Source organism: Hypanus sabinus, chromosome 12, assembly GCF_030144855.1.
Source record: "Hypanus sabinus isolate sHypSab1 chromosome 12, sHypSab1.hap1, whole genome shotgun sequence".
Lineage (NCBI taxonomy): Eukaryota > Metazoa > Chordata > Chondrichthyes > Myliobatiformes > Dasyatidae > Hypanus > Hypanus sabinus.
In genome coordinates this window covers 48,216,565-48,244,141 of record NC_082717.1, presented here as the reverse complement: position 1 = coordinate 48,244,141, position 27,577 = coordinate 48,216,565, and the positions used below count along the sequence as shown (strand labels likewise).

The following is a 27,577-nucleotide window of genomic DNA, read 5'->3' as shown; positions in this document are numbered from 1 at the left end:
CCGAGAATTTCCCTACTGCATAGCCCTCTATTTGTCTAAGCTCCGTGTACCTATTTAAGAGTCCCTTAAAAGACCCTATTGTATCTACCTCTACCAATAATTTACCTGCTACTGACATCAGTATCACCAGCCAATAATTTCCCAGTTTATTATTTGAGTTTTTCTTGAACAATAGGACACCATTCACTGTCCACCAGTCGTTTGGCAACTCACTCATAGCTAAGGACATATAAAATTTAAATAATCTAATAAAAGAACATTATTTGGTCTCTCTACTCTCTATTTACCCATGACTGTGTGGCTAGGCATGGCTCAAATACCATCTTTAAATTTGCTGATGATACAACCATTAATGGTAGATTCTCAGGTGGAGACGAGAGGGCGTATTGGAGTGAAATGTAGCAACTAGTGGAGTGGTGCCACAGCAACAACCCGGCACTCAATGTCAGTAAGACAAAAGAGCTGATTGTGGACTTCAGTAAGACGAAGGAACACATACGAAGGATCCCTCATAGAGGGATCAGAAGTGGAGAGAGTGAGCAGCTTCAAGTTCCTGGGTGTCAAGATCTCTGAGGATCTAACCTGATCCCAACATATCGATGTAGTCATAAGGAAGGCAAGACAGTGGCTATACTTTATTAGGAGTCTGAAAGAGATTTGGCATGTCAACAAATAGGGTTGTAAAGAGAGCTTTTGGTACATTGGCCTTTATAAATCAAAGTATTGAGTGTAAGAGTTGGAATGTTATGGTGAGGTTGTGTAAGGCATTGGTGAGGCCAATTTTGGAGTATTGTGCGCAGTTTTGGTCACCAGGTTAAAGGAAAGATATTAATAAAGTTGAAAGAGTGCAGAGAAGGTTTACAAGGATGTTTCCCGGACTTGAGAAACTGAGTTACAGAGCAAGGTTGAATAGGTTAGGACTTTATTCTCTGGAGTGTAGAAGAATGAGGGGAGATTTGATAGAGGTATATAAAATTGTGATGGGTATGGATTCAGTGAATGCAAGCAGGCTTTTTCCACTGAGGTTAGGGGAGAAAAAAACCACAGGACATGGGTTAAGGGTGAAGGGGGAAAAGTTTAAAGGGAACTTGGGGGTGGGGGGGGGCTTCTTCACACAGAGAGTGGTGGGAGTGTGGAATGAACTGCCAGATGAAGTGGTAAATCCGGGCTCACTTTTAACATTTAAGAAAAACTTGGACAAGTACATGGATGAGAGGTGTATAGAGGGATATGGTCCAGGTGCAGGTCAGTGGGACTAGGCAGAAAAATGGTTTGGTACAGCCAAGAAGGGCCAAAAGGCCTGTTTCTGTGCTGTAATGTTCTATGGTTCTAAATACACTCAAAAACTTCTACAGTTGTGCTGTGGAGAGCAAACTGACAGGCTGCATCACTGTCTGGTATAGGGGGGCTACAGCACAGGACCGAAAGAAGCTGCACTTTAGAGAGACAGCTCTATCTTAGGTACTAGCCCACAAAGTACCCAGGACATCTTTTGAAAGCGGTGTCTCAGAAAGGCAGCGTCCATTATTAAGGATCACCACCACCCAGGTCATGCCCTTTTCTCACTGTTACCATCAGGTAGGAGGTACAGAAGCCTGAAGGCACACACTCAGTGATTCAGGAACAGCTTCTACCCCTCTGCCATCTGATTCCTGAATGGACATTGAATCTTTGGACACTACCTCCTTTTTTAAAAAAAATACAGTATTTTTGTTTTTGCACATTTTAAAAAATCTATTCAATATATGCAATTGATTTACATGTTTATTTATTATTATTATTTTTTTTCTCTCTGCTAGATTATGTATTCCATTAAACTGCTGCTGCTAAGTTAAAAAATTTCATGTCACGTGCCATTGATAATAAACCCGATTCTGATTCTCTATAGTGAAATTGGGGCTGGATTTCTTATCCACAAGCTCATTATTAAACAGCCCTGTTAGACAGGGCTTATTACATTTTGCTGTTTTCTGTAAGAGTTGAATACTTGTCACTGTTTAGAATAAACAGTTTGCTTCATAGGCAAGTAAACTGTAATGATGTTTTAGCAAATCTTAAAATTTATGAATGAAGTCTAGCAATATTTGACAATACTTTGTTGCTGAGGAATTAATGTATTTCAATTAAATTTACTTTAACATGTTTTTAGGTGGATAATTTCATAAAATCGTGACCCTTTGAAGACTGTCAAAAAGAACCAGTCTGAAGTTATTATGTGCCTGAATACACACAGTATTGGTGCTGCCATACAAATATTGCACTGTTCTCTCACTGAAGAGTTCAACTACTCCTACAAAAGTAGAGAGTCGGAAGAACATTTAGCTCTTTTTTTTGTATTAAATAACAAATAAATAAAGCTTTTCTGCAATTCATATTGGTGTCTCTCCTACCTGTTTAATAATTGTTTATCTCAACTAGTTGTAAAATTAATATATAGAAAACTATCTAATGTTTATTCAGTAACATTTGACACTCCTCCCTGATACTTTTTGTTCCTCTCTGACATCACCTGCCTCTGTCCTGCCAGAGTATAACAAAAGATCATTAACTTCTTTGAACAAATTTACAATGCAGACAGAAGAAACAGTAACATTTCCGTGGAAAATTCAGTTCACCTTAAGCAGAAGAGAATCTGAAATTAACAAATCATAACTGCATTAGTCTTGGCAGTTAAAGCAATGCTATTTCCACAGTAAAATCTGCTACACAAATAATCATTTTTCCTCTGTTATGGCATTCAGCTGACAAGAATTGTTCACAAATGAGTCCTTGTGGATGATAAATGTAGGAACCATGTGACTGCAGGGTGATCGATTGGTGGTTTGTTTACTGAAACCCATCTTCATTGACATTAGCCAGAACTTTGGAAATGAGCAGAAAGGAAGACTGCAGCTGTCACTCTGTCCCATGAGTCTCTGAACCCACATTCTAATAGGTGTCTAAGTAATCTGATGTTACCTTGACATAAACAATGTAGCCCAATTAACACACTGTGACTGAAGCCTAGCAGGTGTACAGCTGTAGGATGAGCACAGATGCAATATTATGACTAAAAGACATCTATTCATACCTTTATAAAGATGAACTTTCCCTTGTCATTCTCCAGTTTGCTCTGACGGCATTATGGGATAAGGTTACTTAGGGCACATTATAGCCAAACCTGTTCCAGTTATCCTCCAATAATTTTGCATACTTCTCCCAGCTGTTGTCATTGCAAAATTGGTCAACATTCCCATCACTCAATGCCTTATAATGAACATTTCAACAATGTAGAATTGAATGACATGTACTCGTGTTCGAACAATATGAGGCACAGTATAAGGTCAGAGGAGACAATTATAAATTCCTTAATTGTCTTTTTTTGATCAAGTATTTAAATTACCATTAAGTTACTCTGTTTCTTTAAAACAAAATCTATCATGTTACTCAAGGGCATTTGTAGCACAGTTCAGTGCAATGTTCCCTTATAGGTAAACAGCTTTATTTTAAGCACAATCTGGGAAAATTCTTCCACACACTTTCAAAATAAGCTTTCTTGGCATAAGAATATAACACAAACTAAAAATTACAAGATTCCCTTAATTTTTAGCAGATGTTTATGTATTGTACGAAATAATTTTACAGAATTGTCATTCCGACCTACTTACAGAAATGTTGACAGTAATTACCTACTGCACTCACTACCCAACAAGATGTACATGTCACTCATGTCCAGAGAAGCAACTTCCTAACAAAAGATGACAGGTCATGTATTATCAGAAAGACTAAAGAATGACAACAGCAGACTTAGAGGCAACCAAATTTGAAGCAATAAAGGTTATTTGTACCTGAGGTTATTCACATTGACAAATACTAAGGGGCTTAATGTAAAGTTTGGAATAAATAGTGGAGTTGGATAAAAAGCAATGGAACCTTTATGATCATATAAATACAATTTATTTTTAATGCTGCTTGCTTATTCAATAACAATGAGATCTACAAACTCTCATGATTTCAGTGAGCCACACAACTTTGGTTTTTATTTCTCATATAGCATAAAAACACAACCTAATTCTTTTCAAATCTATTACACTTAAAGTATTTAAAAATAGAAACCAGACACATCAGCAACATTTTTATTTGAAACTAGAAATTTAATAAAGGCTTGTGGAGAAATGTGCTAGGAACCAAGCAGTGTCACAAGAAACTAGATGTACATGTACAGTTATAGAATAAATGGTATTTACTAATGAGGGTAGATTATAGATAATAAAAAGCATCATCTTACTATTATTCAGTGTCCTCTACAGTGTTTTAAAACTTGACATCTGAAAAACTGCTTGTTTTTACTAAAAATATTACAATCTGCAGATTGCTTTTGCAGATAATGCTACCTTTCTTGTCAGAAAACTTTGCTTTTCATGTCTTCATTGTTATTATATTAATATTAATAGCTTTAACATAATTCTCAAAATCAACAGCAAATACCATTCAAAACAGATTCACAATTGCAGCCTTTCACATCCATTGCAAAACATCCCAAAGCACTTTTCATCAATTAAAGGCTTTTAAAGTATGGTTACTGTTGTAATGTAGGAAACATGAAAGCTTATTTGCAGACACCATGCTCCAACAAGTCATTTAGGCCAAATAATCTGTTTTAATAATGCTGAGTACTGTAAATATATTTCTCTTCTCTATTTCAATTTAAAATAATGGGATTTTTATGTGCAGATGATAAAGCAGACATGGCCTCAGTTTAATATTTCATCAGTCAGACAGCACCTCCTTCAGTACAGCACTTCCTGTGCACTCCTCTGGCAAATCAGCATAGTTATTTTGTGTTCAGTTCTCTGGAGTGAGACCTGAACACATAACCTTCAACCTCAGAGGTGACAGTGCTACTAACTGAGCCACAGATGGAACTAATAGCTGTATGCCTTACAGAATAGTTAAACAATTTTTCATAGCATACAGTCCCACATCATAATGTCTAGCAATTACACATTGATTTACAGTAAGATAAAATTCAGTTATGAGTCACATCCAGCTGTACACTGCAATGCTGTAATATTCTACAGTACAGCACCGCTATAATGGGACTTGATAAAGTATATCGCATTACATTGGAACATGCTAAGATAAGAGATTCTAGGTAACTTTATAGTATAATATAGAGCAATTCAGTCTGGCTATGCATCAATAAGAAAAATAAAATTAGATTAAGATGGGTTATATTTGTGTTTTATACTGTAATATGCTAAAGCTGAGATCCACGCAAGATCTCATAGCAATACTATATATAATGAAACTGCAGTCTCTGTAACATCCCTCAGAACAGTCCACACTAATCACGATGTTCCACTGCTTTCCATCTCCATGTAAAACATAGAGCACAGGAATAGGTTCCTTGGCCCACAATGTTGTGCCAAACCAATTAAGTTAGTAATCAAAAGGCCAGCTAAACTAATCTCTTCTGCCTACACAGTGTCCATATCCTTCCATTTTCTTCATATTCATGTGCCTATCTAAACATCCCTTAAAAGTCTTTAATGTCTCTGCCTCTTACCACCACCCCAAAGCAGTGCATTCCAGGCACCCACAGCTCTGTGCTTTAAAAAAAAACTTGCCCTTCACATCTCCTTTGGAATTGCCCCCATCTCAACTTAAATGCATGCCATCTTATATTAGATATTTCAGCCCTTGGAAAATGATATTGTCTGCCTACTCTAGCTCTCATAACCTTATAAACCTTTACCAGATCTCCCCTCAGCCTCTGTCACTCCAAAGAAAACAATCCAAGTTTGTTCAGCCTTTCATTATAGTACATGCCTCTAATCCTGGTAAAACTTCAGCATCCTCTCTAAAGCCTTGACATCATGACCAGAACTATATGGAATACTCCAGATGTAGCCGAACTGGAGTTTTATAAAGCTACAATATAACTTCTTGACATTTGAACTCAATGCCTTGACTAATAAATCATGCCATATCCCTACTTAACCACTCTATCAACCTGTGTAGCCACTTTCAAGGGGCTATGAACTTGGACCCCAAGATCCCTCTACTCTTCAACATTGTTAAGGATCTTGTCCTTAACAGTGTACTGTCTCTTTCACTTGGCCTACCAAGGTGCAACACTTCACATTTAGCTGGGTTAACCTCCATCTGCCTTTCCTCTATCCATTCCTGCAACTGATCTATATCCCATTGTATTCATTGCCAGTCTTCTATGCTATCCACAATTTCTCAATTTAAAAGTACCACACAAGATTTGAAAATATTTTATCCATATGATTATAAAGGTATGATAGGGGTTCAAAACCTTCAAAGTTAATAATTTATGTTGTCCTGTTGATATTGTAGTTAAATTGTAGTTACACTGCAGAGCAAAATGACAAATAGAAATTCTGTGGTTGACTAGAGCTCGTTGAGCGTTTGTATTTCGCATGGACCTAGTGCTGAAGGAATGAGACGTCTATGAAGTTTGATTGCATAAAATAATTTTAGGATTGTAGATGTAACTAGTTAACAGATTAACAAATGAAAAAAGAAAATGTCATAACAAAATTTCCCTCAATTTTTGCCTGCAGTCATTTAGAATCGGGATGTCAGGTTCTGTGCTCATCCCGCCTGTATTCCAATCTATCAGCTTTGAGGGACAGAAAAGCATAAGCTGGATGCACTTACATTGTTTTAAATATATACATTAATTGGATGACTGTCTCATGTGGCATCGGGATGCAGATTTGTGCAGAATATCAAATTATTTAATTTTACAATGACTGATAATTAGTCAAAGATGCAATTTTATTTAACAATTTGCAAATCCTTTTAAAACAAATTTTCACATTGGCCAGACAGAAGTAATATGGACCTTGTCTTTTCAGTGATGTAACCCTACAGGAGCTGAGGTTCCCACATTTTTACTTGGACCAAGTAGAAATTGGTCCTCTTAAAGATCAGAATGGTAATCAATGTGTGGAGCTGATGAGATGGGCGAGTTCTTCAACGGATTTTTTTCATTGTACTTTCTGGGGAGACGGACACCAAGCCTTCAGATACGAGGCAATGCAACAACAAGGTCATGACCCCTATACAGATTACAGAGGTGGAGGTGCTTGCTGTCTTGAAGCAAGTTGGTGGATAAATCCCCAGGGCCTGACAATGTGTTCCCTTGGGCCCTATGTGAGGCTAGTGCAAAAATTACCGGGGCCCTAGCAGAGATACTTAAAATAGATACTTGGCCACATGTGAGGCGCCAGAGGACTGGAGGATAGCTAACACTGTTCTGTTGTTTAAGAAAGGCTCTAGGAGTAAGCCAGGAATTTAAAGGCCAGTGAGCCTGACATCAGTAGCGGGAAAGTTATTGGAAGGTATTCTAAGAGACCAGATATATAAGTATTTGGATGGACAGAGATGGATTAGGGATAGTCAACATGGCTTTGTGCATGGTAAGTAATGACCAACCAATCTTATAGAGTTCTTTAAGGAAGTTACCAGGAAAGCTGATGAAGGCAAGGCAGTGGATATTGTCTACATGGACTTTAGCAAGGCCTATGACATGATCCTGCATGGGAGAATGGTCAAGAAAGTTCAGTCCTTTGAATTCAAGATGAGGTAGTAAATTGGATCAGACACTGGCTTCGCAGAAGAAGCCTGAGAGCGTTGTAGGTGATTGCCTCTCTGACTGAAGGCCTGTGGCTAGAGGTGTGCCACAGGGATTGGTGCTGGGTCCATTTTTGTTTGTCATCTATATTATTATCTGGATGATATGTGGTAAACAGGATCAGCAAATCTGTGAGTGACACCAAGATTGGGAATGTACTGGACAGTGAGGAAGATTTTGGAAGTTCGCAGTGGGATCTAGACCAGCTGGAAAAATGGGTTAAATAATGGCAAATACAACTTAATACAGACTAGTGTGAGGTGTTGTACTTTGTACTGCCAAGGTCTTACACAGTGAGTACTGAAGAGTGTAATAGAATAGAGGGACCTGGGAATACAGAGTCATAAATTCATTGCAAGTGGCACCACATATAGATAGGATTGTAAAGAAAGCTTTTAGCACATTGGCCTTCAAAAATCAATTATCTGGGTTCAATTGTTGGGATGTTGCATTGAAATTGTACAAGACATTGACAAGACTTAATTTGGAGTATTGTGTTCAATTTTAGTCACCTACCAACAGGAAAGACGTAATTAAGATTGAAAGAGTGCAGAAAAAATTTGCAAGAATGTTGCCGGAACCTGAGGACCTGAGTTACAGGGAAAGGTTGAATAGGTTAATACTTTATCCCCTAGAACATAGAAGATTGAGGGGAGATTTGCTAGAAGTATATAAAATTATTGTCTTATTCACTCATGTGATGGTGAGAGAATGGAATGAGCTGCCACCACAAGTAATGCATGAGGGGTTGATTCAATATTTAAGAGAAATTTGGATATGTAGATGGAAGGGATGGGTATGGAGGGCTAAGATCAGGGTGCAGATCGATGGGGCTAGGCAGATTAATAGCTCAGGCTAAAAGGCCTGTTTCTGTGCTACAGTGTTCTATGACTCTATGACAATAATTGCACAGAAACAGACCAGGATAACTTGTGCTCTAATGTATCTTCAGGTCTTTCCTGAAGCAGACCACAGCTGGACACTAAGGAATAATAGATTAGATACGATAGTGGGTACATCTACTTTCCCTTCACTCAAGACTGTGATAAAATCCAGAAAAGAAGATGACTCCTCAGTGTGAACTGTTTGAGCAGTTTAAACCCTGTTGTTCATGACTTTTATGAGAAAGTGCTACTCAGTGGAGTTTCCCTCATAATGGTCACAAGAACAGCCGCAGTAAAGATGACCTTCAGCTTAAAAAATGTGTAAAAGGAAATTCTTCCAGACTAAACAACCTACTTGTACAGATACAGGAGATCATAAGACAAGTCAATTCTCTAGTCTTAATTGTAATTGTGGAAAATTTTATTCTGCTTGGCAGAGACTGGAACATAACGGGTTATAATGTGTTCAGAGATTATTAAAGAATTCCATGTGTATTTTTTAAAATGATAAATAAGGGAACCTGCAAGTGAAAAACAATATTCAACTGGCTCCGATGTAGTGAATTGGGAATAATAAGAGAAGTTAAATTAGGAATCCTTTGAAGTTTGTGGTCATAAAGTTGTTAGATATAAAATGGTCTTTGGCAACAGTGCCAAGCAGTGAAGAATTAAATGGCATATATTTTACGAGCCATCTGATTTTACTTTTCGTTCTTTGTCTGCAGCAATCAAAGACCAATTTCACCCAAGGACCAGTTCTGAGGACAGAACAGAACAGTTAAAAAAAACACAATTAAGATTTGTGAAGAGCACAGTCTGAAGGAATGCAATGCTCCAGGAACAAGACAGAAAGAACTTCAAAAACAGAGGAATGTAATGAAAATAATAAAAAGCACAGAGGAACACAGCAGTAAATGACACAATCTCATTAAGTATTCCTGAGGTTACACAGCATGGAACTGATCTGGGGAATTTGGTAAGAAGAACATTAATAAAATCAGTAAATGTCATATTGGGCAAGAAAAACAAATAAACCATTGCTACCTATGGCAACATCACTTCAGTGATTTTGAAGTTACATCTTTCCTTAGTGTAACAGGAGCAAAGGGGAAATGTGAGCTTTTTTAATGGATGGTAGAGTTTTGATAGAACCAGTAGATTTAAAAATGGATTCATGAATTTCTTTAGGAATGGGGATTCGTGTCTAAGCTTCCATAATCAAGTTTAGAACTTGAAAGGTTACGCTCAGAGCAGCAAGGTGTTCACAAACTAAACACGATATTTTTTCCAAAACTATTAACCAGAGCAGTATGTTACTAAACACCGAACACAAATAACAGCACTGTCCTAAGCTGTTTAACTACGTAACAACCTCTTCAAAGAAAATATCTGTATCATGTATTTCCCAAATTTATTTCTGTTATTGCATTGTACTATAAAATTTAAATGCGATTCTAAAACCATGCATTGATTCAATCCTACCTTTCTCTCCAAATTACAAAATATACAAAATGATTTACAAGCTTTGGAATTAGGACCAAGAGCACACTCATCCCGGAAGGAATTAATAGCAGAGGTACAGGAGAGTGAAAAACCGAAGAGCTTATGCAATTTCAATTTTAAAAATGTGGTTTATTTCCCAATTAACCACTGCCATGAGTTGTTTGTCTAGTCCTGAGTACAGTCAGTGAGTACATCCAACATTGACTCTCGGGAAAAATAAATTACTGAAATTAACTGACCGCTGGAATCACTGAATGGCAGTTTAAAAATACAATATCCATTAGGGAAAATAGATGGAGCAAAGAATCTATGTAAACCACCTGCAGCAGCAGACATGGACTCTCTGTGAAAATCATTAGAAGTTCAGGTTTCTTCATGCAATAAAGGAGCATCTTTAGGTAATAAATTCAGCAAAAGGGCTCTACTGTCCTAAATATCATTACATTGGCTATTTTCACTTCTTCTTTTAAAATTATGGAAACATTACTCCGTTATACTACCAAAATCATTCTCAGCTGTTCTGGATTCTGGCACATAAGCAGGCAACACAAAGGGTTGGAAAAACAATTTATTTTTACCATGATAGGAAGTGGAGTTGATATTGACTGAGATCAGTCATTGACCTAATAAGTTAAGGAGACAGTGGCTTGATTGGTTACTTCACTTTAATGTGCTTGGTCAATTCTTTAAGCCAGTTCCCCAAACGGATCTTTAACACCTTGTGTTCCATTTGCAATAAACACTCCTATAGTAACTACAATGTTTTGTGCTCTTTCTTCCAAGGTAGAGTACATCACACCAAAGCTACTATACAGTACATATGCCTTTACCAACTGTTTCAAAATTCAGATGGTTAAAGGTAGTCTAAACGTTGTTCTGAGCCTTATGTTGAGCTGGTGCTCAATGATGGTAAGGGAATGAGTCAGAAGGAAGCAAAACATGTTTTGCCATATACAACATATTGGGCATTGGGAGGGGTCTGTCATTGAAAGAGGCAGGGAAGTGGAGTAGTGGATAAACAGGACAGACTTTAAGTGTTAGGGGGTTGATTGTGATCAGTTAGTGAGAGTATACTCAAGGTGTTCAGTTAGCGAAGCTGATGATGGTACGTTTGGGGAATGCGTGGGGTTGGTATGAAATTTAGCTGCTGCAAGGGATGCCAGAGTGAGTAAAATGAATCAACCTACAGCTGGATGTTGGGGGTCATGGATTGTTCAAGGCTGGCCATGCAGAAAGAGACCTCTCTATTCTGGTGGACTCTGCTTCTGACTTGAACAACCTCACGCAAGCAGATTTCATCCAATGTCAGAACATGACTGGCACGTCCATTGAAACCACTACATCTATCCATCCAATGACTAAACAAGTATCACATTGTGAGTATCTGATTCCACTTTGGGATTAGTTTTTGATTAAATCTCTTTCTGCAACACACAATAATAGTTCTAATATCCAAAATAATTTCTAATAAATTATTTTCATGAAAAATATACCAACAATATGCATTGATATTTTACAAGGCAGATTTAAATACTTCATGCCAATAGAACTTTATAACATGTTTCATATAATTCGATCTTCAATTTTTTTTAAAAGAAGAAGCCTTACCTGTCAAGTAAGGTAGATTGCAGGTGAAAAATCTGGTTTTAAGTCTTCAGTTTATGAATCTTACAAACTAGTGTTACCAAAAGGAAATACATTAAACATGTAATAATTTTACAAGAGATATAACAGTCTTTCAATCTGCACTCCTACTTTTCAACAATCATATACACAGGGTCGCCGACTCGAATCACTCCTGCTTTGTCAATTCCATAGTGCGAACCAAAAATGGGCTGGGACTTGTAAATATGTTTCTCAGCTGGGTCACACTGGCGATATCTGGGAGGAGAAATACAATGAGTTGCTGACATGGACAAAAAACAAATCATGCCATGTTAAAACAAAGAATAACTTAACATTCACATTTAGACAGAGGCAAAATTCATCAAGGCTCAATTAGAGTAAACAGAGGAGGCCCTCTGAGCATCTGTTACAAGAACTGATTTATAAAACGTTTATTTCAAGAACAATAATGAAGGTATAAAGCCCTTACTGAATTGTGGAACCTACCTCAAAGTGAACTAACTGCAACTAATGAAGACAACAAGCTTCTGAAAAATTATTTATTCCTATTAATCATGGTTCTATTTGCTTGTAAGAGGAGAAATCACTTAAGCTACATAAATGCTCATTTTACTTTGTGAAACATTTAAGTCATATTCCTTAATCATGTCTCTGGACCATTTTAGCTTGGTAATTATTCTCTCAAGTCACATCCCTTAGTGCACTGTGGTTCACTGCTCCAGTGCAGAGGTGGAGATAGTCTGGTTTGAGGGATCTGCTGCAGACTCAGATGAGACTGACTTCTCAGACTGAATGGATAGACACTCGGGCTGAATGTAAAAAAAAGGACCAACTTGGCCAACTACAGGTCCCTTACAGGTAGATATTAAATAATTTATAATAAGGAGTAATTAAATGGGCCAGCTGGTGGTGTAGTGGCATCAGCACTGGACTTCAAGGCAGATGGTCCTGAGTTCAAACCCAGCTGGGTCCCAACCTGGGCAGCAGCAAAATCTGTGCGGAAGAAAGGCCTGGCCATCTACTTCCGTATCTTGCCACGAAAACTCAGTGGACCCTATGCTCCATGAGATTATAAAGAGTTGGAGTAGCCTTAATGACTGAACAACACAACAATTAAATGACAGAGAAGTTAAATAAATAATTTATGTCCTATCATCAGGGAAGACACAAATAACTGTCAGAAACTTTAAAGAACCAAGGATCCAGCAAGAGTAAGGAACTGAAGGAATTAAATATCTGTCAAAAATAGCACTAAATGATATTGGTGAATCTGATAAATCCCAAGGAGCTGTTGATCTTGATCCCAAAGAGGTAGCTTTAGGGATAATGAAAGCTCGAGTTATCATCTTTCAAGGTTCTACAAATTCTGGAATGGTTACTAAGGCACTAGAAGGTAGCAAATGTTACCCCACTAGTTAAGAAAAAGGAAGAAATAGAGAATATCAAACTGAAGGCTAGAATCCATACTAATGGACGTGACAGCAAGACACCTTATTTGTAAGTTTATAAGGAAGCAAGTTTGATTGACTATGAGGTCATCCACTTTGGAGTGCAAATAAAACAGTGCATTTGTTATAATACAGAGAAATTGATGAATGCTCAAAGGAACGGAGGTGAGCTTATACAATGAAACCAATCTACAGGTACAAGAAGCTATTAGGAAGGTAACCGGCAAGGTACGGAACCAACCTCCCCTCCATGGACCCTGTCTATACGTCACAGCCTCAGTAAAGCAGGCAACAAAATCAAAGACCACATCCACCCTGTGCATTCTCTCTTCCCCACTGTGAAGATACAAAGGCCTGGAAGCACATAACAGTAGGATCAAGGGCAGCTTCTGTCTACTGTTGAAAGATCATTAAACAGTCTCCTATTATGATAAAATGGACTCTTAATATCACCACCTACCTTGTTGTGGTCTTTCATCTCATTGTCTACCTGCACTGTACTTTTTTGGTAACTTTTGAACTATAATTTCTTATTTTTTTTCCTTTATACTACTTCAATGCACTGTTGTAATGAAGAGATCTGCACGTATGGCATGCAAGAGTTTTTCACTGCTCCTCAATACATGTGACAACAATGAACTAATTTACAAGTTAGCAAGTGAACTGGTGAACCACTCCTCTTTATCATGTAAGCCCCAGGGAGTTGAGAGGGAGAGCAAAACCTTCTGAAGTAATTGGTGCTTTGTAGTTAAAGTCAGATATTTTGGGATTTGCAATGTATTCATTTTTACAGTTTCCAGAGGGCCTTATTTATTAGTCATAGGTTTCTTTTTTCATCTCACAATGCAATACTTCAGTTGTGCTGTAGATGGCAGGCTAATACCATTGTGACTGTCACAGCAACAAGGTATTTCTGATTGTTGCATTACACAGACATAGATAATACTGTAGCGATGTGTTACACACAGCGCTGAAATAACAACACGCAGTCAGTAAGTCGTTTCGAGACTAGTTTATTCAAACTTCGCGGCGCTGGCATTTAATCCCTAACGCCCGCCCTCTCCAAGCGGAAATGACATCAGAGGTGCATTACCAAAGTCTCCACCCGCGCACTAGCTATTTGTGAGCTGGTTCGCCTGCGCAGAAAGTGGGTCACAATGTAACCCCCCCCCCCCAGAACCGGCAATACACCCCCCAATGTCCTCAGTCTGGGTCGGACTCTGTTTGGGAGGTCTGCCTCTGCGCCGCGGTGCCTGAACCTCGGCCGGCTGCACCAAGTCCACATGGGCTGGTTTGAGTCGGTCCACCGTGAAAACCTCCTCTTTCCCCCTAATGTCCAGAACGTACATGGACCCGTTGCTGTTGATCACCTTGAACGGCCCCTCGTACGGCCGTTTTAGCGGTGCCTGGTGTCCGCCCCTTCGTATAAACACAAACTTACAGTCCTGCAGGTCTTTGGGTACATGAGTCGGGGTCCGTCCGTGCTTTGAAGTTGGTACGGGGGTCAGGTTGCCAAGCCTCTCACGTAGTCTGTCCAGGACTGCTGCGGGTTCTTCCTCTTGCCCCCTTGGGGCTGGTATGAACTCTCACGGGATGGCCAGGGGTGCGCCGTACACCAACTCGGCCGACGAGGCGTGCAGATCCTCATTGGGCGCTGTACGAATTCCAAGCAGGACCCAGGGAAGCTCGTCCACCCAGTTAGGTCCACTCAGGCGGGCCATGAGAGCCGACTTCAAGTGACGGTGGAAGCGTTCCACTAGTCTGTTCGACTGTGGGTTGAGGCAGTTGTGTGGTGTAGCTGCGTTCCCAACAGACTGGCCACAGCCGACCACAGGCTGGAGGTGAACTGGGCGCCTCTGTCGGAGGTAATGTGGGCCGGTACCCCGAAGCGTGCTACCCAGGTTGCGAACAGTGCTTGGCACAGAAATCAGCAGATGTGTTGGTGAGTGGGACCGCCTCTGGCCACCTCGTGAACCGGTCTACCATAGTTAGGAGGTACCGCACTCCTTGGGACACTGGTAGGGGGCCCACGATATCCACATGAATGTGGTCGAACCTCTGGTAGGTGAGTTCGAACTGCTGCGGTGGGGCTTTAGTGTGCCGCTGCACCTTGGCTGTTTGGCACTGTGCGCATGTTCTGGCCCATTCACTGACCTGCTTGCGATGTCCGTGCCACGCAAACTTGCTGGAGACCAGCCGGACGGTTGTCCTGATAGATGGATGCACTAAACCGTGTATGGAGTCAAAAACCCGCCGCCTCCAGGCTGTCGGGACAATGGGGCGAGGTTGGCCGGTAGTCATGTTGCACAGGAGGGTCCTCTCACCTGGGCCTACGAGAAAATCCTGCAGCTGCAAACCCGAGACTGTGGTCCTGTAGCTGAGCATCTCGTCGTCTGCCTGCTGCGCCTCCGCCAGTGCTGCATAGTCCACCCCCAGGGACATGGCCTGGACAGTTGGTCTGGAGAGTGCGTCCGCCACGACGCTGTCCTTTCCCGAGACATGCTGGATGTCTGTCGTGTACTCGGAGACGTAGGACAGATGTCGCTGCTGGCGAGCCGACCAGGGATCAGACACCTTCGTGGACGCGAAGGTCAACAGTTTGTGGTCCGTGAATGTGAACTTCTAAGAAGTACCTGAAATGCCGGATTGCCAGATACAGTGCCAACAGCTCCCAGTTGAAAGCACTGTACTTGAATTTGGGTGGTCGTAGGTGCTTGCTGAAGAATGCCAGAGGTTGCCAGCGCCCCTCGATGAGCTGCTCCAGCACCCCACCAACTGCTGTGTTGGATGTGTCCACCGTGAGTGCAGTCGGAACGTCTGTTCTGGGGTGCACCAGCATCGTGGCATCTGCCAAGGCTTCTTTGGCTTTAACAAAAGTGGCCGCAGCCTCCTCGTCCCAAGTAATGGCCTTGCCTTTACCCGACATCAGGGTGTACAAAGGGCGCATGATACGGGCTGCTGAGGGGAGGAAACGGTGGTAGAAGTTCACCATACCAACGAACTCCTGCAGGCCTTTGACCGAGTTGGGCCGGGCAAAGTGGCGGATGGCGTCTACATTGGCAGGCAGAGGTGTTGCCCCGTCTTTGGTAATCCTGTGGCCCAGGAAGTTGATGGTATTGAGACCGAACTGGCATTTGGCCGGGTTGATCGTGAGGCCAAAATCACTCAGGCGGGAGTAGAGCTGGCGGAGGTGGGACAGATGCTCCTGACGACAACTGCTGGCTATAAGGATGTCGTCCAAATAGATGAACACAAAGTCCAGGCCGCGTCGCACTGCATCCATTAGCCGCTGGACATCTGTGCGGCATTCTTCAGGCCGAATGGCATTTGGAGGAACTCGAACAGGCCGAATGGGGTGATGAGAGCTGTTTTGGGGAGATCTTCAGGGTGCACCGGGATTTGATGGTATCCCCGGACGAGGTCTACTTTGGAAAAGATTCTTGCCCCGTGCAGGTTTGCTGCAAAGTTCTGTATGTGCGGCACAGGGTAGCGGTCTGGAGTTGTAGCCTCGTTCAGTCTGTGGTAGTCGCTGCATGGTCTCCAACCCCCGGCTGCTTTGGGCACCATGTGCAGGGGGGGAGGCCCATGGGCTGTCGGACCTCCGTACGATCCCCAATCCCTACAACCTCTTGAACTCCTCCTTCGCCAGGCGGAGCTTTTCCGGGGGGAGCCTTCATGCGCGGGCGTGGAGGGGTGGTCCCTGGGTCGGGATGTGGTGCTGTACCCCTTGTCTGGGCATGGCTGCCGTGAACTGCGGTGCCAGAATCGATGGAAAGTCCGCCAGGATTCTGGTGAATTCGTTGTCCGACAGCGTGATGGAGTCCAGGTGTGGGGCCGGCAACTTGGCTTCACCCAGGGAGAACATCTGGAAAGTCTCAGCATGTACCAGTCTTTTCCCTTGCAAGTCGACCAGCAGGCTGTGAGCTCGCAAGAAGTCCACCCCCAAGAGTGGTTGGGCCACAGCGGCCAGCGTGAAGTCCCACGTGAACTGGCTGGCGCCGAACTGCAGCTGCACTGTGCGGGTGCCGTAGGTCCGTATCGTGCTGCCATTTGCGGCCCTCAGGGTGGGTCCTGGCTTCCTGTTGTGAGTGTCGTACCCCGTCGGGGGCAAGACGCTGATCTCCGCTCCAGTGTTGACCAAGAAGCGGCGTCCTGACTGTTTGTCCCAGACGTACAAGAGACTGTCCTGGTGGCCAGCCGCCATAGTCATTAGCGGCAGCTGGCCCTGGCCCTGGCAGGGCGGGCGACAACAGTGGGCTTTTGTGCCCCATCACTGGTGGTAGAAACACCACTGTTTACTGTCCTCCTCACTCCCGTCTCTGTGTTGTGTTCACCCCCCTGCCGGGCCTGGTCTGGTCCGCTGTTGGGCGGATGGCCTGGTAATCTTACCGATGGACGCCACGCTCTCCCTCTTGGCTTTCCACAGCATGTCTGCCTGGGCCGCTACCTTCCGGGGGTCGCTGAAATCTGCGTCGGCCAGCAGCAGATGTATGTCCTCGGGCAGTTGCTCTAGGAACGCTTGCTCGAACATGAGGCAGTGCTTGTGTCCGTCAGCCAGGGCCAGCATCTCGTTCATCAATGCTGACGGCAGTCTGTCTCCCAAACCGGCCAGGTGAAGCAGGCGGGCACCCCGCTCACGCCGTGAGAGGCCAAAGGTCCCAATGAGCAGCGCTTTGAATGCTTCATATTTGCCTTCTTCCAGGGGCGACTGTATGAAATCCGCAACCTGGGTAGCTGTCTCCTGGTCAAGGGCGCTCACCACGTGGTAGTAATGTGTGGAATCAGAGGATATCTGATTCTTCAGAAGTTCATAACTTGAAGTAGTGGAGTCATTTCATTTTCACTCCCAACTGTTTCTGGCATCTCCAAGCTGGAATGCTTGAAACCACAGTGAGAAAAACAGTTCTGAATTGTCCTACTGCTTATTCCTTGCCAACTATCAGTGACAAAAATCACTGATCTGTTAACACAACCACACATGACTGATGCCATTTAACAACAGTTCAGTATAAGCACAGAGCAGTGTCTAGCGACCACACATGTGCACACCTGACACTGGTTAGAAACTGTTTGGCAAGTCTCGTGCCCCAATTAAGTGGCATTGTGTCCCAAATAAATGAAGGGAATCCTAGTTATTTTCCTGATACGTTTTTATTCTTTAAAAGTTATCCCAATTAACCCAAATTCCCCAATTAACCAATTAACCCAATTACCGGAAACCACTGTAATTATGTTAACCCTAACAGTGTCAACAGAATTTGTTACTTTGCCTATCCTTCAACATTTACAAATATAAATCCCATTAGCATCACCAGTTACCAAGCTCGTGTCAAATATCCCAATAGAAGTAGGTAATACTTCTGGATCAATGATCTGACTCTTCTGTGCTGGATAACACTGCCCACACTGCTGGCAAGGAGCTATGAGCTCAGCACCACATGCCGCTGGCAGCAAAAATAATTCCTGTGTGATGCCCGGATCAAGAAAAGGTGACACTATTGCACCTTTTCACTCAGTACCAAAGCAGATGGCATGTTAAACACACCCTGAGAGCAACCTAATGATTTCATATCGATGGAGAACAAAACGGTTTCACGGTACATGCCCAGCTGAAATATGAACTGTTGTAAGATGTAGAGATAACTCCAAAGATGTTTGCACACTTGCTGGGTTGTCTGGAAAACAAAACAAAACTGAGATTTTGATTTGCCCAAATGTTTTGGCCAAATATTGGACTTACTGAACCTAGCTCTAAAGGTAAATAAGAACAGCTGACTCAGAACCAACCACATAATCAGCCACAACTGTCAATTACCCAATGGGACATCTGGGAGCTTTGCACTTCATTACATCAGTGATTGCATTAGCTTATTTTTACATATACCTCTTGAGAGTCTCGAGTGGTTCTTTCCTGTTTATAATTCCTGTATCTGGATCCACTGTTGTGAAAATACACCTAAAGAGAAAATAATTTAAAAACATTAAAGCATGAAATATTTTAGTGATGTCGAGAGGTAAGTGCAATGACAAAGTGTACTGTTGAAGTTATCACTATTCAGTCCTTGTGGTAACAAGGACTCACCTTCAGACAAAAGATACCTGCTATCACATTGTGTGACAAGCGGTGTGTTAATGAGTTAGATTCAATATCAAGCAGGATTTCCTTCCATAGTGTCAGGTCCATTTTAGAAGAATGTCATTTACCAAATTTTCCTGCAAGTTTTACATATGGTTTTAAGTTTTAAATGCATTGCAGTTCTTTCATTGAGGTATTGGATCAAAATCCTGAAAGTGCTCTGAAAAAGTGGTAAATACCTTCACCACAATTCCTGCAATGACTTGAAGCTACCTTTTCAAGGGTAGTAAAGTTGAGCAATAAACATCAACCTTTTCTGCTATACATACCATAAGCAAAGGGAACAATTTTTACTGCTTGTGGCTTTCAGTATGTTGATGGTAAATTTAACAGTGGTGTTGCGTTGAAGGAGTTAAATTGTTCAAAAGTCAAAGTCAAATTTATTATCAAAGAACATCCTCCAAGAGGACCATAAACTTATCACTGGGTTTGGAGGCTTGTGTGCCGCAATGACCTGGAGAGCTATATTGGCTGGAGTCAGGGCTTTATGCTTTGGCTCTTGGTAGGGTCACCCCTTGCCAAACAGGTCAAAGGGTAGAGGCCAGACTAAGGGTGGTCCACTGGTCCTCGAGCTTCCAGGGTTCAGCTCAGGACTAACAACCCTGACTGGTAAAACAAAACTGCTGCGGAAACAGCAATGAAGAATCCTTCTACATCGGAGTGTGATGGTATTCCCAAGTCTCAACCCAGGACTTAAGATGATTGACAGTAGATGGAGGACCTTCATTGCTTCCCTAAATGCCAGCGGTGTAATGGGCAGCAGATAGACCAAAGAACGTTTATGCCACCATATACTACCTTGAGATTCATTTCCTTTCAGGCATTTACAGGAAAATAAAGAAATACAATCAAATTTATGAAAAAAGCTATAAATAAAGCTGATGAACAACCAACGTGCAAAAGCAGACAAATTGTACAAATAATTTAAAAATAAATAAATAAATGCTACTGAGAGCATGGGTTGTAACGTCCTTGAAATTGAGTCTTTCAAAATTGTTATTTGTGCAGATCATCATGGCCTGGGTGTATAACGGTGTATGGTTTTGGCTATTAGATGTATTTTGAACCTGGCTAATTTAACATAACGCAGCAGTGAGTAGATGTTGTGTGGCAAAAGAATCACCTCTTCACTTCCCATATCCTTCCAGCCACCTGGAAGGCACATCGGGAGTCCCTCTACTTGCTGGAAAGACTGCAGTAACAACTTAAATAATCAGTAAGTTTTACAGCATCCAGGACAAGACAGCCTGTTCAATACAATCTCTCTCCATCATCAGTGCATCGTGGATGTAGCAAGCATTGCCACAAAATCCCATTCTCTTTAGAGTGAAGGAGAATGAGAGACGGCTCAGTAGAAGTGTACAAGATGATAAGAGGTATAGATCGAGTGGATAGCCATAGCCAGAGATTTTTTTTTAAAACACAGTCTGGGTGAGTGTTTGGAATGCTCTGCCAGGGGTAGTGGTAGAAGCAGATACACTAAAAACATTTAACAAAATCTTAGATAGGTACATTGATGACAGAAGAGTGGAGCCCATATAGGTGGGAAGAGTTAGATTAAGTTAGAAGATCAGCACGACATCATGGACTAAAGGGGCTGTATGGTGCTGTAGTATTCTATGTTCTAAAAGCACACCAAAATTTTTTCAACAGCATCCTCCTGACCCATGATTCCTACTATCTGTAAATACAAAGGCAAAAGAGACACAGACTCGCCAAAACCAACAGGCTCCCCTCCAACTCATGCACTGAAAGAATACTGTGACTTCGTTGTCATCTCCAGCTCAAAATCTTGGGACTCGTTCCCTAAAGGCTCTGTGCTAGTGCCCTCATCATAAGAATTACAACAGCATTAGGGATAGGCAAATAAAAGCTCGTTCCAAACATGAGTAAAACAGTATCAATATCCAGCATAAAAGATTGGTGAGACACAGGATCAACTAAATGATGCATGTATTCAAGAGGAGAGAAGTGACACAGAAGTTAATAATTCATTGGCTATCACTGTGCAGTTCCTCATATTGAGCTCAGTGCATCTACCTTTATCCTCCCACAAGTTCCATAGGCCACTGCCAACTTTAAAATAGCTGAGAACCTACCTAGTGCAAGACATTGTACGATACAACTTTGCAGTCCCAATCTGTACTCCTTTCCAAGTATCCTAAAATTCAAAAACATAGAAATTAAGTGTAAAGGAACTTTTATAGAGCAGGTCAAAGCTTCACTTCATTGTCTTACATTGATATCTATGTACATCTATGAATATAGCTGAAGATCCTTCTTTCATTTTGTATACAAGGAAATCTGTACAATCAGCTCATTCATTAATGCTATGTGACTTTACTGAGCGTAGCTGTCTATTAGCAAAGAAACTACCATGTAGGACATAGAACACTAAAAAGGCCATTTGGCCCACAATGTGTTGGCAATCTATATACTAATTTATACTAAATGTCCTCCTCTTGTGCAGCATACATATCCCCCCACTCCCTTCAGAGTGGGTAATTATTGTAATCGCAATTCACAGCTAATATGGAAGTACATTCCATTCCACAGGTTTAACATCCTCACTTCCATAAGGAATCACAGAATGATGCAGCACAAAAGGAAACCAGTGCCTGCTCTTTTGAGAAATCTGTCCAAACAGTTGTTCTTTGCTGTTCTTTACTCTTTGCATTACATGTATTTTAATGTTTAAAAATTCCTTTGGGAAGTTTTATACTATTTATGCTCCTCATTCTATACTTCTTGATCAAAAGCCTTCTTTCTAAAAATCCATTTACAATTTCCATTTAAAAGGACAAGATCCATGACTCCTCCCTCTCTCTGTAAAACCATCTCTGGTAGCAGTAGTACCTGGGGGTTATGTTAATGATGTTGCAAGTATTAGATGTTCAGAGCTCCATATCCTTTACTAAAGACAACTGTTCTTAAATAGTGTAAAATGTACATAATAATATCATTGTCACACCATGTAGTCCATATAGTTCCATTGTAGTAAATCTCCTCTGCACCCTTGCCAGGACCTCAACATATTTCCTAAAGTGTAATGCACAAAAATGGAGCAAAACACTTCAGTGAAGTCTAAATAGGATAAGTTTTAGCACAATTTCCTTGCTTTGCTATTTACTTATAAAACCTTTTTTTAACTGTTTACACCTCATGCGACAACCCCAAATATTATTGTACATACACACGAGGCTTCCACTGTCCTGTGTCCTCTTTAAAACAGGACCACTGAGTTCAGATTGCTTTCATTCTTCCCATCAAATGAATTCATTCACAACTCTCTATGTCACACCTCATTTGTCTTATTTCTGGCTATGTCATTCAAAATCTGTGCTATCTTTATCATTAATTGCATTTCCAAGTGCACATCATCTGTCAAATTTGAAAATGAGCTATTTTAGAACAGCAGTTTTGGGGAAATGGGATGTAAGGACTAAGTAGGAAAACATAACTATAACATTCAAAAATTAACTGTCCACTAGATTTATAAAATATTTAAGAAGCAACAGCACAAATCCAACCAATGGCTTCAAATAAACAATATTTAACATTATGTCAATAAGATTTTTTTTAATGTATTGCTTAAACTTAAAACTAAATGGAGTTTAAAAAATGGAGGATTGTTGAGCAAAACTATTCATAATCTTCCAGTCATTCACATGCTCAATGGATACCTGCCACGCATTAGATATTAAAATTAACTTATTGGAAATTTTAATCAAACTATACACAATAACAGGATACAGAATATGGTAATAATCCTTTGGGAATTGGCTGCTTTGAACTAGTTTAGCTCAGTCGTTGAGTTCTGCGCCAAGTTGATATTATTCTTATTCATAACAGAGGAAGGGGTATGTCTGCATAGCTTGTTCCAGAAAAAGATAGTTTATTCCTATGTGATTCTTCACTTTTCTGATCCTCAGAATGCAACAAAGAATGCTGCACTTTTGAAATATAAGAAACACAGGAGCCAAATTATGTACTTAAAAGGCAATAGGTTAACAAACAGATAATCTGAAAATTAACCCCCAAATGATCGAGATGGTGCTTTGACAAAAAATTGGCAATGACACCAGGTAGACACTCCTGCTTTTCTTCAGTGACACATGGAAATGTTTGCATGTAAATAAAAGCTACAAGTTCTTAGTACAGAGCTCCTTTGGAGCTCAAATGAAATACAGAACACTGAAACACAAGCTTGAATATTGCCTTCTGGTCTCCAAGTATATAAATTGAAATTCATTTTTCATTTTCTGACTCAAAGGCAAGACTGATATCCCTGTGTCAGAGCATTACATTTCATACAAGGGTTTGTGTATCACCTCAAAACATCCACCTTACACATGATTATATTCTCTGCAAGTTCAGTGAACATAGCGATTACATCAAATACAGAATACATCTACATTTTAATTGTCATTCCCTTGTAAATGGACACAAGCTCTTACCTCGGCATATGGCTTGCAATCCTTCACTACCAGTACAGGCCTGAAAGTCTCCATCTTAGCCTTTTTCTCCAATTTGGTGTTAAAATCTTCAACAGTTGCCTCAGACATCATCATGCAGGAACTAAGATCATTGTACACAGTCTACAGCAGGGAAAACAAAGTGCAGACATTATTTCAATGCAGGTTTTAATCACAAACTAAATTAGGCATACTGGAGTTTTATTTGCAAACAGGATTATATCAAATTAACCTTTCAAATTAGAAGTGTATCATCAATATTCTTCAATGAATGACAAAAATCAACAAATATAAACAATGCATACAATAAGAATAAATAATATATACAATATCTTAAAAGGTTCATTTAATGGACATCATTCATCAAGATATTAATTTGTATCTTCCCAGGGTTTTGACACCTGTAATTTTTAATTCCAGAATAGCAGCATCCACTTCTCTATATCCACTGTCTAGGAACTAGTGTTATCAAGACTGACTTAAGAAAAGCAAAAGTGAAGAGGCATGAAAGAATGGGCAAACACCATACAAACAGGCCAGAGTCAAGCCAGTTGATTCTAGTCACTTGTAATGTTTCTTGTATTGAGCTAGATGCTATTCTGCTGCAGCATTCTTCACAAAAAGGTTACTGAGAAGCACAAGTCAGGAGATGGATACAAGAAAATTTTCAAGTCACTGAAAAGTACAGTTAATCATCAAGAAATGGAAAGAATATGACACAGCTGTAAGTCTGCCTAGAGCAGGTCGTTCTCAAAAACTGAGACACTGTGCAAGAAAGGGACTAGTGAGGGAGGCCACCAAGGGTCCTATGACAACTCCGGAGGAGTTACAAGCTTCAGTGGCTGAGATGAGAGCGACTGTACAGACAACAACTGTTGCCCGGGTGCTTCACCAGTCACAGCTTTATGGGAGCATGGCAAAGAGAAAGCCACTGTTGAAAAAAAACTCACATAAAATCTCAGCTACCGTTTGTTAGAAGGCACATGACAGACTCTAAAATCAGCAGGAAGAAGGTTCTATGGTCTAATTAAACCAAAATTGAACTTTTTGGCCATCAGACTAAGCACTATGTTTGACATAAACTTAACATTGCACATCATCAAAAACACACCATCCCTGCCGTGAAGCATGCTGGTGGCTGCATCACGCTGTGGGGATGCTTCACTGCAGCAGGCCCTGGAAGGCTTGTGAAGGTAGAGGGTAAAATTAATGCCACGAAATACAGGGAAATCCCTGGAGGAAAACCTGATGCAGTCTGCAAGAGATCTGCGACTTGAGAGAAGATTCGTTTTCCAGCAAGACAATGACCCAAAACATAAAGCCAAAGCTACACAGAAATTGCTTAAAAACAACAATGTCCTGGAGTGGCCAAGTCAGAGTCCAGACCTCAATCCAGTTGGGAATTTGTAGCTGGACTTGAAAAGGACTGTTCACTCACAGTCCCCATGCAATCTGACAGAGCTTGAGCAGTTTTGTTAGGAATAGGGAAAGATTGCGGTGTCCAGGTGTGCGAAGGTGATAAAGACCTATCTGCATGGGCTCAAGGCTGTAATTGCTGCCAAAGGTGCATCTACCAAATACTGACTTAAAGGGGGTGAGAAATTATGCAATTATTTTGTGTTTAATAATTGTATTCAATTTCATCCAATTTGTAGAAATTTGTTTTCACTTTGAAACAAAAGAGCCTTTTCTGCTGATCAGTATCAAAAGAGCCAGATTAAATCCACTGTGATTCAATGTTGTATAACAATAAAACATGAAAACTTCCAAGGGGGTGAATACTTTTTATAGACACTGTATATCATTCAATTTGCTTAGGAGATTTATATTACTATCAGCATGATATATTTTTTTATTCCACATGGGATAAGTCCATGGAGTTTATATATAGGTTCCAGCTTCATAGTGCGCAGTAATAGGAGGGCTTTTGATAATTGGGGAACCATTTCACAAGATCCTCCATCCATTTTCCTACAAGAACTTCAAGGCCATTCTTTGCTTGAATGTCTTGGAGTTAAAGAATATTTTCTCCACACACTTTCATACAAGGGACAGGTGAAATGGCATATGATATCAGAATGGCATATTCCATAGCAACATAACAATATCCTTTCTTTCTAGAGTACATACAGAATATATAGCTAGAGTGCCTAAGGCTTTTGCATGGTACTGTAGTAATTTTATGTATTGCACTGTACTGCTGCCACAGAAAAAACATCCATGACATATGTGAGCTATGATAAACCAGATTCTGATATGGGGCTTTCTTGTAGACAGATTGAGAAAGGGATAGGGAGAAGGGGAAGGATGACGGAAGAAAGGGAAAGCACCAGAGAAACAGAGCAGAGAGAGGCAGCCACATCTATCTCCAGATTTGATTGTGAAACCTTCCTTTTTTCTATAATTTGGACACAGCTACTAAACATCATAAAATGTTTATGGATATCCTCTATAAATACTACTTGTACTTTGTGACTTTGCCCATCATTCTGTATCTGGAAATGCATGCAATACAGGCCTTCTTTTAGTGCAAGCTGGCAAAGCAAGTGTCCCACATGTACACAATCATATCCCTGAGTAGCACAAGGCTATCCTGCTGGGTACAGTGCAGATCCAGTCTAACTAAAATCACCAACCCCAAGATAAACTTAACTTAATTTAGACAAATTATCATATTAAACAGTGAGTGGGTTCACCAGGATGAGAAGGGGTTTTTTCCGAATACAGTGGTTTCCAGTTAATTGGGATACATCAGGACCAGTACATATTCGCCCAATTAAGTAGTTGTCTCAATTAGCCAAAATATAATGGAAGTAGTTAAAAAGGTATAAAAAAGACAAGCAACACACACAAAATGCTGGTGGAACACAGCAGGCCAGGCAGCATCTATAGGAGAAGCACTGTCGACGTTTCAGGCCGAGACAATGACAAGCTACCATTTAGTTATTTAAATGAAATATAGAATAAATTAGATCAGAATCAATAGTATTATAGTACTATAAAACTGTATTATTTCCTAATAGTTATCAACAGAGGAATTTATTCAGTGATTGGCTATAAATGAACAAAATTAGCGCTGACACCTAGTCCAGATAGTGGACTGACTTCAAACAGTGCTTTCAGTGATTGCATTCTCAAAATCTTCATTTTAATTGTAACATTCAAGATGGTTGTCAACACCTACAGATTCCCACAGACCCTAACTTGTTGAAGTAGTGAAATCATTTCATGTTCACTCTCGACCGTTTCTGGTATCTCCAAGCCTGAATGCTTGGAACTGCAGTGAGCAATACAGTTCTGGATTCTCTTACTATTTATTGCTCGCCAATTGTCAGTGACAAAAATCACTGCTTTGTGAACACTAGCACGCAAGTGGGGTTATCTAAGCAAGGTTTAGTGTCTAACAACCACACAAGGTGCACACAACTGATGCCAATTAGGAACTGTGCAGCAATGGTCATTAAGTGGCATAGTATCCCAAATAAATGAAGGGAGTCCTGGCTATTTTCTCAATTTGATTTTGTTCTCTAATGGTTGTTCCAAGTAAGTCGATGGCCCAATTAACTGGAATCAACTGTATAGTGAATCAGCTCATGGTCATCACCTTTATTCTCAAGTTTCTAAGAGCACAGGAACATAGGAGCAGGAATAGGTCAGGCAACCCTTTCAGCCCATCTGTCGATATATTGCAGCTGACCTATCCATCTATTCTTCTAAACCACAGTGCTTTAATATTCCAACACGTTTCACCAATTCTAGTTTTAATAACTATAGAATGAATTTTTTCTCCTATTTTCAGGCTTTTCACAATAAAGACCATTTTGACTCACAAGGCCTTTTCACCGGGCTTTGAGCTA

General features: G+C 40.7%; 1 protein-coding gene across 1 annotated transcript in view; it reads right to left on the bottom strand.

The window, feature by feature from the left end:
* Positions 1-3,849: 3,849 nt before the first annotated feature.
* marc1 (mitochondrial amidoxime reducing component 1) overlaps positions 3,850-27,577 on the bottom strand; it is a 40,390-nt gene continuing 16,662 nt past the window's right edge. Inside the window, exons 4-7 of the mRNA XM_059985896.1 lie at positions 23,703-23,843; positions 21,345-21,406; positions 18,994-19,065; positions 3,850-11,916 (exon numbers count right to left, since the gene is read on the bottom strand). Coding sequence (XP_059841879.1) covers positions 11,787-11,916; positions 18,994-19,065; positions 21,345-21,406; positions 23,703-23,843 — 405 coding nt within the window. The 3' untranslated portion in view covers positions 3,850-11,786. The remainder of the gene's footprint in view (positions 11,917-18,993; positions 19,066-21,344; positions 21,407-23,702; positions 23,844-27,577) is intronic.